The sequence below is a fragment of the Pteropus vampyrus genome, unplaced genomic scaffold (assembly GCF_000151845.1).
Source record: "Pteropus vampyrus isolate Shadow unplaced genomic scaffold, Pvam_2.0 Scaffold257, whole genome shotgun sequence".
Taxonomy (NCBI): Eukaryota; Metazoa; Chordata; class Mammalia; order Chiroptera; family Pteropodidae; genus Pteropus; species Pteropus vampyrus.
Genome location: NW_011889038.1, coordinates 533,372 through 545,400, shown reverse-complemented (window position 1 = coordinate 545,400; position 12,029 = coordinate 533,372). Strand labels below are relative to the sequence as shown.

At 50.2% G+C, this 12,029-nt stretch overlaps 1 protein-coding gene across 1 annotated transcript in view; it reads right to left on the bottom strand.

The window, feature by feature from the left end:
* Positions 1 to 11,861, bottom strand: part of RIBC2 (RIB43A domain with coiled-coils 2) — a 15,710-nt gene extending 3,849 nt beyond the window's left edge. The window contains exons 1-5 of the mRNA XM_011374977.2: positions 11,763 to 11,861; positions 10,848 to 10,929; positions 8,853 to 9,197; positions 5,798 to 5,916; positions 2,379 to 2,606 (exon numbers count right to left, since the gene is read on the bottom strand). Coding sequence (XP_011373279.1) covers positions 2,379 to 2,606; positions 5,798 to 5,916; positions 8,853 to 9,197; positions 10,848 to 10,929; positions 11,763 to 11,816 — 828 coding nt within the window. The 5' untranslated portion in view covers positions 11,817 to 11,861. The remainder of the gene's footprint in view (positions 1 to 2,378; positions 2,607 to 5,797; positions 5,917 to 8,852; positions 9,198 to 10,847; positions 10,930 to 11,762) is intronic.
* Positions 11,862 to 12,029: the final 168 nt, after the last annotated feature.

Here is a 12,029-nt window from a genome sequence, read left to right as displayed (position 1 = left end):
CAGCCGAGCGTGGCTCTGCTCACTGGGGACACTTCAAGTTCATGACCTTGAGCTCCGGGGACCCCGGCCCTGCCTGGCCATCCTGCTCCCTTCCCTTAGGCTTTTCCCTTCCAGCACCTTGCTCTCCGTCCGCAAATCCTCACCCTCGACTGCTGACCTTCCCCTTCCTGTTTCAGCAGGAAGTAGGGGCTCCGGAGGAGAAACTGCACGAGCTGTCACGCCCACACTCCCACCCTCACCCTGCCCCTGTGGCCGCGGATCATCAGCCTGAGCTGCCCCCACTGGCTCAACCGGTGCCTCAAGCCCCTTGCTCTTCCGCCACCCACTCGCCACTCCAGCAGGTCTGCCCTCTGGCATCCCCTCCTGCATCCCACTCACGGAATGGCCAGTAAGCTGTTATTTCTACAATCAGAAAAACAAACAACGTTCCCGTGACCCCACGTCCCCGCGGCTACCACCCCATTTCCCCACGCACTTTACAAACACCTTGAAAGTGTTGCCTGCATTTCCGTCTCCACGTCCTCCTGTAGGTTCTCTCTCTCTCAAGCCCATTCGACAGGCTGTCGCCCCCACCCCTCCACCAAAGATGCTCCTGACAGAGACCCCAGTACCCACCCTGGTGCTGGATCCGGCGTCCAGTCTGCGGCCCAGCAGCGACGTTTGACCCAGGGGTTCCCACTCTCCTTCCAAAACACTCACGTCACTTGGCTTCCGGGTCGCCCCGCTGCCTGCCCCCCCCACACCCTGGCTGCCCCTGCTCAGGCCCCTTTAAGAAACGGAGTGCGGAGGGTCCCAGGACTCAGTCCTTAGACGCCTTCTCCTCTGTCTACACTCACTTCCTGCGTGATCTCATCCAGGTTCACTGCTTTAAATACTGTGTAGCGGTGACTCTGTTTATGTCTCCAGCCCGGACCCTGTTCTGAGATCCGGACTGTACACCCAGCTGCCTACTGGGCTTTACTGGAGGCTGTGACAGAAAATAGTACTCGTCCCCAAGTAGTCACTTTTCCTTCTTCCTCACAAAAGAATTGCCAGCACTTCACTGCCTGGAAACAGATGCTACATGTCCAGCCTTCTTTACAGCTGAGGACAACTTTGTGACTAAATATTGCCCGATGAATGTAAATAGAACCATCCCATGAAACTTCTGGGAAGTGTCCCTAGAGTGTTCTTCCCCATTCCTGCTTCCTGCTCGCTGGAACAGGCACGTGGCCGCTGGAGCTCCAACAGCCACCTTGCACTAAGAGGTGGGAGCCCGGTGCCGAGGGTGGCAGAACCTCAGTGTCCGTGGAGCTGCCATAGCAGCCTGGGCTGTTTTCCTGAGGCTTTGGTCTACACGTAAGAGATGAAGTTCCATCTTGCTCAAGATGCTGTTATTTGTCTTGTTTGTTTGTTTGTTTGTTTGTTGTTTTTGCCATGTTCAGGCAAGCCGAATCCTGACAGATGCAGATGTCGAACAGCCACTGCACACGTAACAGCCCAAACAGCACGTGTGATTTCCATGCCCTCTACCAGGCTGCTCCTCCCTCCATCTTCTCCATTGCCGAAAACGCCAGCTCCGTCCTCTCGTTACCCAGGCCAGGAGGCCTGCAGTGACCCTCACCTCCTCTGTCTCCCGTGTACCATGGCCGACCCTTCAGCCGACCCTGTCCGCTCTACCTTCAGAATAGGTCCAGAATGCGACCACTTCTCAGCGCCCCTGCTGCCAGCACCCTGGACCCAACCAGGATCGGCTGTCACCTCGACCAGCGCCCAGCCTCCCCAAGGATCGCTCTTCTTCCGTCCCCCCCGCCCCCCGAGTCCACCCTCAACACAGCGGCAAGAGGGACCTGTTAAATGTCGGTCAGGACATGTCACGCCTCCGCTTGAAACCCTCCAGGGTCCCCCAACTCAGTCACAGGAAAAGCCAGTCTTCCCCAGTGGCCTGCCGGGATCTCAGCCCCCCGCCTCCCGCCCGTCCTCCTCCTCCGGCCCGCTCCCCTCACTGCCCCCCAGCTCTTAGGCTCCTCGCTTTTCTCTGACCAGGGCAGGATGGTCCTGCCTCGAAGCCTTTGCCTTTGCAGTTCACCCTGCCTGGTCACCTTTCTCCAGGTGTCTGCATGGCTCGCTTCCTCCCCTCCTTCAGGTCTTCGTTCCAATGTCACTTCTGAGTCCCCCGGCGACCCTCCTCTGCCCGGCACCCTCGATCCCCTTTATCCAGCCCTTCTTTCCTCCTCAGCACTCACTGTCTAAGCTACATCACACATGCACACACACACACACACAAGATTATATGGCCCACTAGAATGTAGGCCCCCCGAGGGCAGCTGCCAGGACCATGCGGGGGAGGAAGGCGCATGCGGGGCGGGGGGGCCAGGGGGGCGGGGCGGGGCAGGCACCAGCTTCTCTTGGACTTGCTGCTTCTGACACAGACGGATCTGCTCCAGCTGGTCCCGGGTCATGCCCTTCCAGCGGTCGGGGGCCACGCGGTGGGGCCCAAAGGAGCTGGTCGCCTGCCACGGGTTCTCGGACAGCAGGTCCCCGCGCAGCAGGTTGGTGATCTCGGCCAGGTTGTCCTCTTGTTCTTGTTTTTTCTCTAGACTTTTCCTTTCCGCTGACTCTGTAGCCTAGGCAGGAGAAGACATTGAGGAAGATGCTCTGAGTGACGGACAGGCCGGCAAATCTCACTGGGGGCCCTTGAAGGAAGAATGCGCTAAAGGGCTCCAGGGACAGGGCAGGGTGGTAGACTGGTCAGGCATGAATGTGGGTGGCCCTTGGGCCCTGGCCGCCGGGGTGATGACGGGCAATAACGGGCATGTGGGCTGGGCTGGGGAATCGCCATCTGTTGGTTGTGTGCCGAGTTGCTTTGGGTCTTAGCACCAATTTGCCAAAGCATGGAGCTGCCTCCCTGGGTGGGGCTGCCTTCTCCCCTTGGCTTGGCCTCAGTCACCCTGGGGCAGGGCTCTGTGCCCCTCCCTGTGGCCCTGGTCACCCTTGTCTGGCTGCAGGCCACAAAGAACATCCAACACACTGATTCACAACCGTGGTGGGCTCTAAAAGGTGAAAACACAATGTTACCTCGGTGCTCCCTGCACCCCCATCACAGGCCTTGGTACAAGTCAACTCCTGGGCTAGTCCCTGCTCAAGGGAGGGTGACGAGTGGAAGGACAGCCCAGGCTGTGTGACCTGAAGCACATCACCTCCCTAGGCTGCAGTTATTTCTCTGTCACGAGACATTCATCAGTACTATCGGTTCTCTTCCGTGAAGAACAGACGGGGCACTTTGCAAGGGGCCTGGCACACCACATGAGACAGCCGCTGACTTGGTTGCGTCACGGAAGCACACGCTTTGCAGCCGGACGGGCCTGACTCAAATACCGGACAGCCAGTGTTTGAATTTGCCAGAGCAAATCAGGTGAGTACCTGGGTGTCCCTAGGAGAGTCAGTTCCCCGCTGAGCCTGTTCCTTTATCCATAAATTGGGTTGATCGTGCTCCTCTGGCAGGCTTGGACCCAGTGACTCATGAGAGCATCTAACTGTCGCTGGGATTAAAAATAATGGCTCTCACTGACGAGTCCTGACAATGTTCCATGCATTACCTCGTTTTACCCCACTACGACCTCAGGAGCGTGATCGCCAGTACTGCTGGTCACTAAACATCGTGGACAGTGCTCCTTCTGGGCAGGTGGCAGAATTAAAATTCCCTGCCCACTTGGAGTGAGCATGTCCCAGGCTTACTTTGGCCAGTGCGACGTGAGCAGAGGTGATAGGGACACTTCTGGTAGGTGTGTGTGTGTGGTGGGGGTGGTCAGCCCTATGCCTTCTCTGTGCTGTTGCTGGAGTTCTCCAGCTGGTGGCTGCTCTGTCCCAGGGTCCCAGAGTGAGGATGACGAGTAGAGTCCCTTGGTCAACCGAGAGGGACATGGAGCGTCATGAACGTCAACACTGCGTTTTAAGCCACTGAGATTTGGGGGATGTTTCTCGCTCTGGCATAGGTAGGTGTCATCATCATTATCCCCACTCTCCGGATGATAAAACCGAGGAGCATAAGTGGCTTTTCTTAGCTACAGAGAAGAGCCTGTTCTTGCAAGCACGCAGTTAGGCTCTGGCGCCTGCACGCCGAACCCCGGCACCACAGTGCCTCCCAGCACCGCCTCTGATAAAATGCACCCCTCTCTGCCCCTCGTAAAGATCCGGAGGCTCCCAAGTGTGCGTCTCCCTGCTGAATTGGACTGATCTTGGAATTTTCTTTTGAGGTTAGTTACCTAGAGCTTTGTGTTAATGCCCCAGGCTAACTAACAAAGCCTATTTCTAGTCGGGAGTGGAGCTGCTGGCTTTCCCCAGCACAGGGCGTGAAGATGTGGCCTTGCCATGTCCACGTGGAGAGCTGGGGGACCTGAAAGGCGCTCCCTACAAAACGTAGTGAATAAATGAATCAATAAACTGATGAACGTGGCAACACGGTGTAGCAAACAACATGCCAGAGCCCAGCGGGCATGTTTAGTGAATATTGCTGAACTGATAAATGAACGAGGGAATAAATGAGTGACTGGAAGGCCAGCCAGCCAATAGTGGAGGAAGAATCAGCCCCATTCTGCTGGGGATTTATCGAGATATCCTTCGTAAGGTATATAAACATCTAACCACTATGCTGTACACTTGAAGCCAGTATAATATTGAATGTCAACTATAACTGAAAATTAAAAATATTTGAAAAAATTTTAAAAGAGCCCCATTCTGCCATTAATTTGCTGTGGGGCCTGGAGCAAAGCATCTCCCCTCTCTGGGCCTCCTCTGCGAAAGGAAGGGACAGGGCCAGGTGTTCGCCAAGACCCCTGCAGCTGGCTGGTTGGTGACCTGTGCCTCTGTGATCTGCCCTTTGGTCACCCCTCCCCATCTGGGCAGATGGCCCGTCTCGCTCCTCTCCCTGCTGTTGAAAACCAACATTCTCTCCGGTCTCCTCCAGTCCAGCCTCCCAAGGAGTTTTGATCACGTACCTCCAGGGGCGGAACACATTTGAGCTTGTGTCTCCGATCTATTTAGTTCACAAGGCGGTACTATTAGACCATAAGCATAGCATGTGCTTCATCACGCGCGTGCACGCACAGCCGGGAATTTAACGCAGTGAGGTCAAAGAGACACGTGAGCGGAGTTCTAACATCTTCGCCCTGCTCTCCGACGGACCATCTCACGTGCTCTACTTTTCAGACCACAGTTCTGGACAACCAGCTAATCTGATAAATGAATCCGGGCCAAGCCCCTGCCCTACCCAGGACATATATTTGCATGTGAAAAGAAAACCCGAAGCGAGAGGAGTCTAATCTCCAAAAGGAACAGAGAACTTGAAGTGACTTCAGCGTGGGATCTGCTTGGATAGGAGTGTCTGTGAGGAAGCTAGGCAGGTTTGGGGAGGAGGGGGCCGTCAGGAGACCCCCCGAAGCCTGCGCCATCATCATTGCCATCTTGGCTGCTCCCATCGCTGCGTGCCTGAGCACCTGCTCCTGGGAGGAGGACTCTGACGGCCGGTGCAAAAGAGATGAAACTAGACCAGGCGTCAGAGCAGAGCTCGCTGGGACCCCTCTAGGTAAATGTCGCTGTCCTCGTACTACAGAAGAACCCGAGGTTTAGAGAGGTGAGTTGACCCCACTCCCAGCTCGCACGGCTAGTTCTGTCGGGTTTCATGCCCAGATTCAGAGCTCGGGAGCGGGGGCTGCGTCTGGTCCGTTTCTGTAACTAGACAGGCCCACTGCAGGGGAGCAGGCCACCCCGGGTCGCGTCTGCGTGCTCGTCGTCCCCTCCAGACAGAGCCTGGGCGTACCTGGGTCTTGTTGAATTCTTTCACAGCTGCACAAACCGCCCTTCTGGTGGCGTTTTCCAGTTTCTGTAAATGTTTGGCTGTTTCGTCAAATTGCAGCCTTGTCTGCACGTAGAAGTCCTCTGAAAGGAAGCAAAACACCATCAAACCTTGTGTGTCCACCCAGAGCTCCCCCAGGCATGCAGAGCACACTCGAGAGTGTCCATTCACGCATCCCTGAATGGCTGTCGGGAGACTTGGAAAATTAATTCAAGCAAAGCTCTTCCATTCCTGCCTGGCACTGAGTGTTAGCCATCACTGCTGTGGATTGGTAACGTCTGCTGTGGTCCTGGGAGGGGAGCAATGGGCCCTCCTGCCATCCCTGATCTGTCAGGGGGCCACTACTTCCTTACTGCAGGCAAGGGATAGCCCAGTAAAAGGGGAACTCTGCTGTGGGAACCAGATGGGGCTCCTCAGAGGCGGGGGTGTCAGGTAACAAACATCCGTGGAATGGCAGTAGGACTTTGCCGAGGAGGAGGAAAAGGGGTCAAAAGCGGAGCATCCGAACAGCGAAACATAAAAGATTTAGAGTCAGACAGAGCAGCTCGTAGCCCAGCACAGACACTCCCCATTTCTCTCAGCCTGAACCGTTTATTACTCACCTTTCTGAGCCTCTAGCCCTCACCTGTGAGGCGAGACAACTCCTACTTTGTAGGGTTGCTATTTTATAAAAAGTCATTCATCGATAGGTTCTTCCCATGATGTTTGTGCTCGTGGGTCTCTCGGTGTCTCCAAAAACAAAGACCAAACTCTTTCGTGGTGAATTTCTGGCCTCTGCTCACCTTCACCTTCACCTTCACCTCTCACCTTTCATTTTCTTGTCCATTCATTTTACATAGAGCTATCGAGAGCCTTACATGGGCCACGCACTCTCTTGGGAACGTAGTATACAGTGGCGAGCAAAATGAAGGGCTTTCCTGCCTTTCTGGAATACTGTCTAGGAGCTGAGATAGATAATAAACAAAAGAAGCTTGGACCAGGCATATTACTACAAATGATGATGGCGCTACAGAGGGACATGGTCCTGAGAGAAAATGTTGGGAATACTGACTTTCCATAGTAGGAGGGTAGGGAGTAACAGATGGTGTCTCTAGGAGGAAGTGACATTTAAGCTCAGTCCTGAAGGACGTGAGAAGTTGGTGGAGAGCAGATGCAAAGTTTCTAACGCGGAGAAGAATTTGTCGAGATCCAGAAGTGAAAGAAAACCGGAATGAATGGAACATCGTGAGTGGAGCGGTGGGGGTGTAAGGTGGGACTGGAGCGCTGAGCATGGGCATTTTATTCCATATGTAATGAGAAGCCATTAGAGGGTCTCGAGCTGGAGTGGAGGGGGTGGGGGTAACACTGTTCAACTTGACAAAAAGTAGCACTCTGACTTCTAAATTGAGAATGGACCAGAGAGAGGCAGGAAAGAAAGCGGGAGACCATTAGAAAGCCCTTGGTGTGGTCCGTCCAGGTGAAAAAGATGACAGCTTGCATCACAGTGGCGGTGACAGTAGGGATGGTAGAAGTGGACAGTCCAAAATATATAAAGGAGGTAGAAGGGTCAGGAGTTGAGGACGGCCTGGAGACAAGAGGGGTCAAGGATGACCCCCAGGCTTCTCGCTCGACTAAGGAAAGGTGGCGTCACTGAGTGAGGGGAGGAGGAGGGAGGGAGGGGCAGGTCCAGGGGAAAACTTAGGGGTCATTTCCAGTATGAGCGACGTCTGGTGAGATGTCCCGGAGGCAGCTCAAGGACCAAGTCCAAGGCTGAGACAAAGGCTCTCAGCCGGAGATGGAAAAGCGGAGCGCCTGGGAGATGGATGAGATTTTGAAAGCCCTAGTGGTGATTATTTCAACAAATATTTATCTATGTGCTGGGAACTAAGGAGAGAGCAATGAATAAAACGGACAAAATCTCCTACCTTCATGGAGCTTAGGAGATGAGACTGGGGAGAGAGATGACAAATACATAAGCATGTGGTACATCAGCGATCAGTGCTACGGAGAAAAGTAAAGCAAGGGAAGGGATCGAAAATGTGGGGGAGGGGAAGGGTACAGGGTTGCAATTTCTAATAGTAGTCAGGGGAGGCCTCACTGATAAGATGACATTTTTACCTAAGACCTGAAGAAGGCAAGGGGGTGAGCCATGCATCTGTATCTGGGGAAATATGTTTCCCAGCAGACGGAACCGTAGGTGCGGCAGCTCCGAGGCAGACGTGAGCCTGACACACCCAAGTTCTGGGAAGAGATAGGAAGCCGGCGTGGCAAGGACGGGGATGAATGAAGGGCAGCACAGGAGGAGATAAGGCCGGACCGAAGGCCTTGTTGGTCCTTGGAAGAAAATCGGCTTTTCCTGAGTGAAACGAGAAGCTGTTGGAAGATTCTGAGCGAAGGATCTAGCTTAACCTTAACAGGCTCATTCTGGTAGCTGGGTGGAGAAGAGACTGCAGGGGGACGAGGGCAGAAGCAGGGGGACCAGGCAGAGGCTAGTGCAACAATCCCGCAGAGAGTGGAGGATAGCTTAGTCCGGACTGCTGATGGCAGCGGTGGTAAAAGGCGGTTGAGATTCGGGATGACTTGGCTTTTGAGAGAAAGGCAAGAGTCAAGATGACTTAGCGGGTGAGGCTGGGCCACTAGAAGCATGGCGTTTCCACTGACGGAGGTGGAAGGTCGCGTTCGGGGTGATCAGAGTGCCTTACTGGACTTGTACTGAAGTGGGCTGGACCCTGTACCCCATACCCCGCGCCGTGTCTTCCCAGCAGACTGCAAGTACACCGAGCGCAGGGACTGATCCTGAGTTTCTCTGGGCTCCAGCGCCCCCTGCAGCCCCGACAGCGCAAGCTCAGAAAGTGTTTCCTGCATCACGGACGCGTGAGCGGAGAGGTTTAAATCCGGGAACACAGGTTCTGATGTCTCTCTCTCTCCCCACAAGGCCAAAGCCGCACGTTAGTAGGACTTAAAAAACAAAACGAAACAAAAACAGGAGTTGATTTGTTGAAGAAAGTATTGGAACCAGTGTGTCTTTTTGTTTCATTACCTGCACATTTTTGGTCGGCACGGGCATCCTTCCATTCCTTTTGCTGTTGCAAGGACCACTCTCTGTTTTGTTCCTCTTGAAATTTCTTCCTCTCGCGGAAGTTTAAATCCTCGCCCATGAATCTCTGCATTCCCGATACAGTATTCCAAACATCATTATCTGACTGCCGGGGTACATGATCTTTCTTAAGGGCTAGGGGGTCAGAAAGGTCAAATTCTCGGCGAGTTTCTGGCTTCTGAAAGTTCTGTCGGAAGTCGTTGATAGCTTTGCACAGGTTTTTCCTGTCTCTCCTTTCCCGGCCTTCCAGAATGCATGTGGTTTTGTCATTTTGCCTCATTTCAGCAGCTAGAAGAGACAAAACATATCAATATGTAAGCTTAAGATTCAGAGGGAAAATTAATTTGAATCTACTTTAAAAATTATTTTTAATGATTCTAAAAGTAATACAACCCTTCAAAAAGGTAACATAACCATTAAAGGATTAGAATCCTGAATATACAAAGAGCATCTATAAATCAATTTTAAAAAACCAAAGAACCCAACCAAAAAACAGGTGAGGAATAGGAACTGGCAAATCATATAAAGAAATCTGAATGATTGATAAACTGGTGAAAAGATGAATAGAAATATCCAATGATTTGCAGCATATTTTGCAATTATTAAAAAAACTGGAAAAATCTAAATCTGCTATCAATAGAGGAATAGATAAAGAAATTGTGGTTAATTCATGTAATAAAATATCATAAACCAATTAAAATGAATATTCTCTATGTAGGTCATGAATTAACTTCAAAAAATTACAACATTGAATTTTTAAAAAGTCGCAAAAGGATCCATTCAATGTGACACCATTTATGTAAAATGCATAAACGTACAAAAAACTATTTTAGATTGTCATGGATACATATGTAAATAGTACAAGTACAAAAACATGCATGGGAATGATGCACACCTCTGAGGAGAGAGGAAGAAGAAAATGATGGATACTTATATTCAAAAAGTATTCTTAAAATATAATATCAAAAGCCAATTTGGCAAAATGTTAACACCTAATCAAACAGTGGTGGTAGATATGTATGTATCTATCACATCGTTTTTGTAAGTTTGAATTATTTTTAAACTAAAAATAAAACAGTAAAACATTTAGAAAATCTAGTACAGTATGAAGAAGGAAATGCTTTACTCATAATTTCATCACTCCAACATTACCATTGCTAACATTTTGGCATAACTCTTTTCTGTCTTTTTCTAAGCATATCTTTTATATATATGTATATATTTTTTAATTAATTAATTTTTAATTGAAATATAATAGATGATTAGTTGCTCATATTTTCTATGTTTTTAAACTAATTGATAACCCATTGTATATATAATTTTATATCCTACTTTTTTCTATTTTTTTAAACAAGAAAAAGTAACCAAATTCATTATGTATGTACATATTGGAGTTCTGTAAGAATATGGGGTCCCCTGCTTTTTTCTATTTTAAATATCTTTATAGTGCTTTTAAAAAAATAAGCTGAAATTGTTACACATGTGAGAAAATGAGTTCTATTTGCAAATTTATCTAAGAGCTAGAACACAATGACTTGAACCATATCTACTTCTGAGTCAGCTCAAGGGTGTGAGCTGGGAGTGTGTGTGTGTCATCTAGTGTAAAGAGCTGCTGGTTTTGAACTTTTGGGCAGAGAATGTATATGTTTAATATTTTTCATATCCAGGATTTTTTTTTTTTTTTTTTTAGAAAACGGAGAAAAACATACATTTATCTTCAAAATATATTTCTTGGAACTCACGTAGGATTCAATAGTTGTTTTTCTTTTAAGAGAAGAAGAATTAGCACATTAAGTTAACTGAGCACAAGGAATTGTGAAAATTTAAAAGAGGGAAGAGAGCGAAAAGGACAAGTTTTTACCCATATGACAAAATGAGGACTGGAGTCTAGAGGCACACGGCCCTAAACTGCTACGTAGGCGACTAGAAAACACTCACCAAAGGTTTCATGTCTGGCCTTTTCGGTAGCTTCTTTTATCTTCTGGTCATGGACCTGAACATCCCAGGCTTCTGTATCTCCCTGGAATGGAAAACGGGGAGAGGAGTTAGACCCAGATAATTTTATTCTGTTATTAGCGATCCTACTTATCTTTTTTATCCTTGCCCCACTGTCGACGAGGTGTGTTAGGTACACAGCAGGTCTTTTCATACCTGAATGCTCTTGCTTATGGTTGGTTCTTCAGCCTGTCCTCTTAAGTTCCTTCAGAGCTTCCTTCTCCTTCATCTTACGTAACAGATACTCATTCTCAGAACACTGAGAAGGCATCACCTCCTCTGGGAAGCCCTCTCGGACTTCCTCTTCCAGCCCTAGTCTGTGCTGTCCTTCCTCACAGCACCAATTCCACGACATTTTTAATGTGACCATTTTAATGTCTGCCTCCCCCATTGGGCCGTAAACTCTGCAAGGTCAAAGATCGCCTTATTCCTCATCTCCTGGTCCCAGGTCAGGCTTGCCACAAAATAGGAACTTTGCTGGCATATGTCAAATGAATGGACAGGAAGGAACCCCTGACAATGTAGAAAATCTGACTCAGAGAGAGGAGAACCCCATTCCAGTTCCCCTTGGGCCACTAACTCAAAGCAAACTCCTCCTCGCTGAAAGACTCAATCTGCTAGTCTGGCGAGTGGGAGTGAGTATTATGTGTTCTGTTAAGGTCTCGCTCGTCCTCGGCAGAGTCAATGTATTTAACTAGTTTTCCCTGGAAAAGCCCGGTGCCATTTACGGCTGTTCTTGGATCAAAAGTTTCATTCGAGGTGTTCATCAACTCTTCTGTAAAGCCGCCCGCCTCTCGCACCCCGCCTGCCCCTCACCTTCCCTCCCGGCCCCTTTCCCTGTCAGCCCGAGGGTCTCACCCCGATGATCCTGTTTCTGGCGTTGAAGATCCGTTTCTGCCTGCATAACTCCATATGTCTCCTCTTGGCCAAGCTGAAGTGCTGCTCCAGGTCCTTGGGCTCCACTATCTCCATGACTGGGAATCGCCAAAAATTCTAAGAGGTTTTTAAAATGCGAGATGAAAAGAACAGGCGACAAAAAGAAGATAAGCTGTAGCTCGAGCGAGGCTGCCTTCCTAGCAGGGTGGGCGGGTGGGATACGAGCCTGCTCCTCGGGCTTTCAATCTA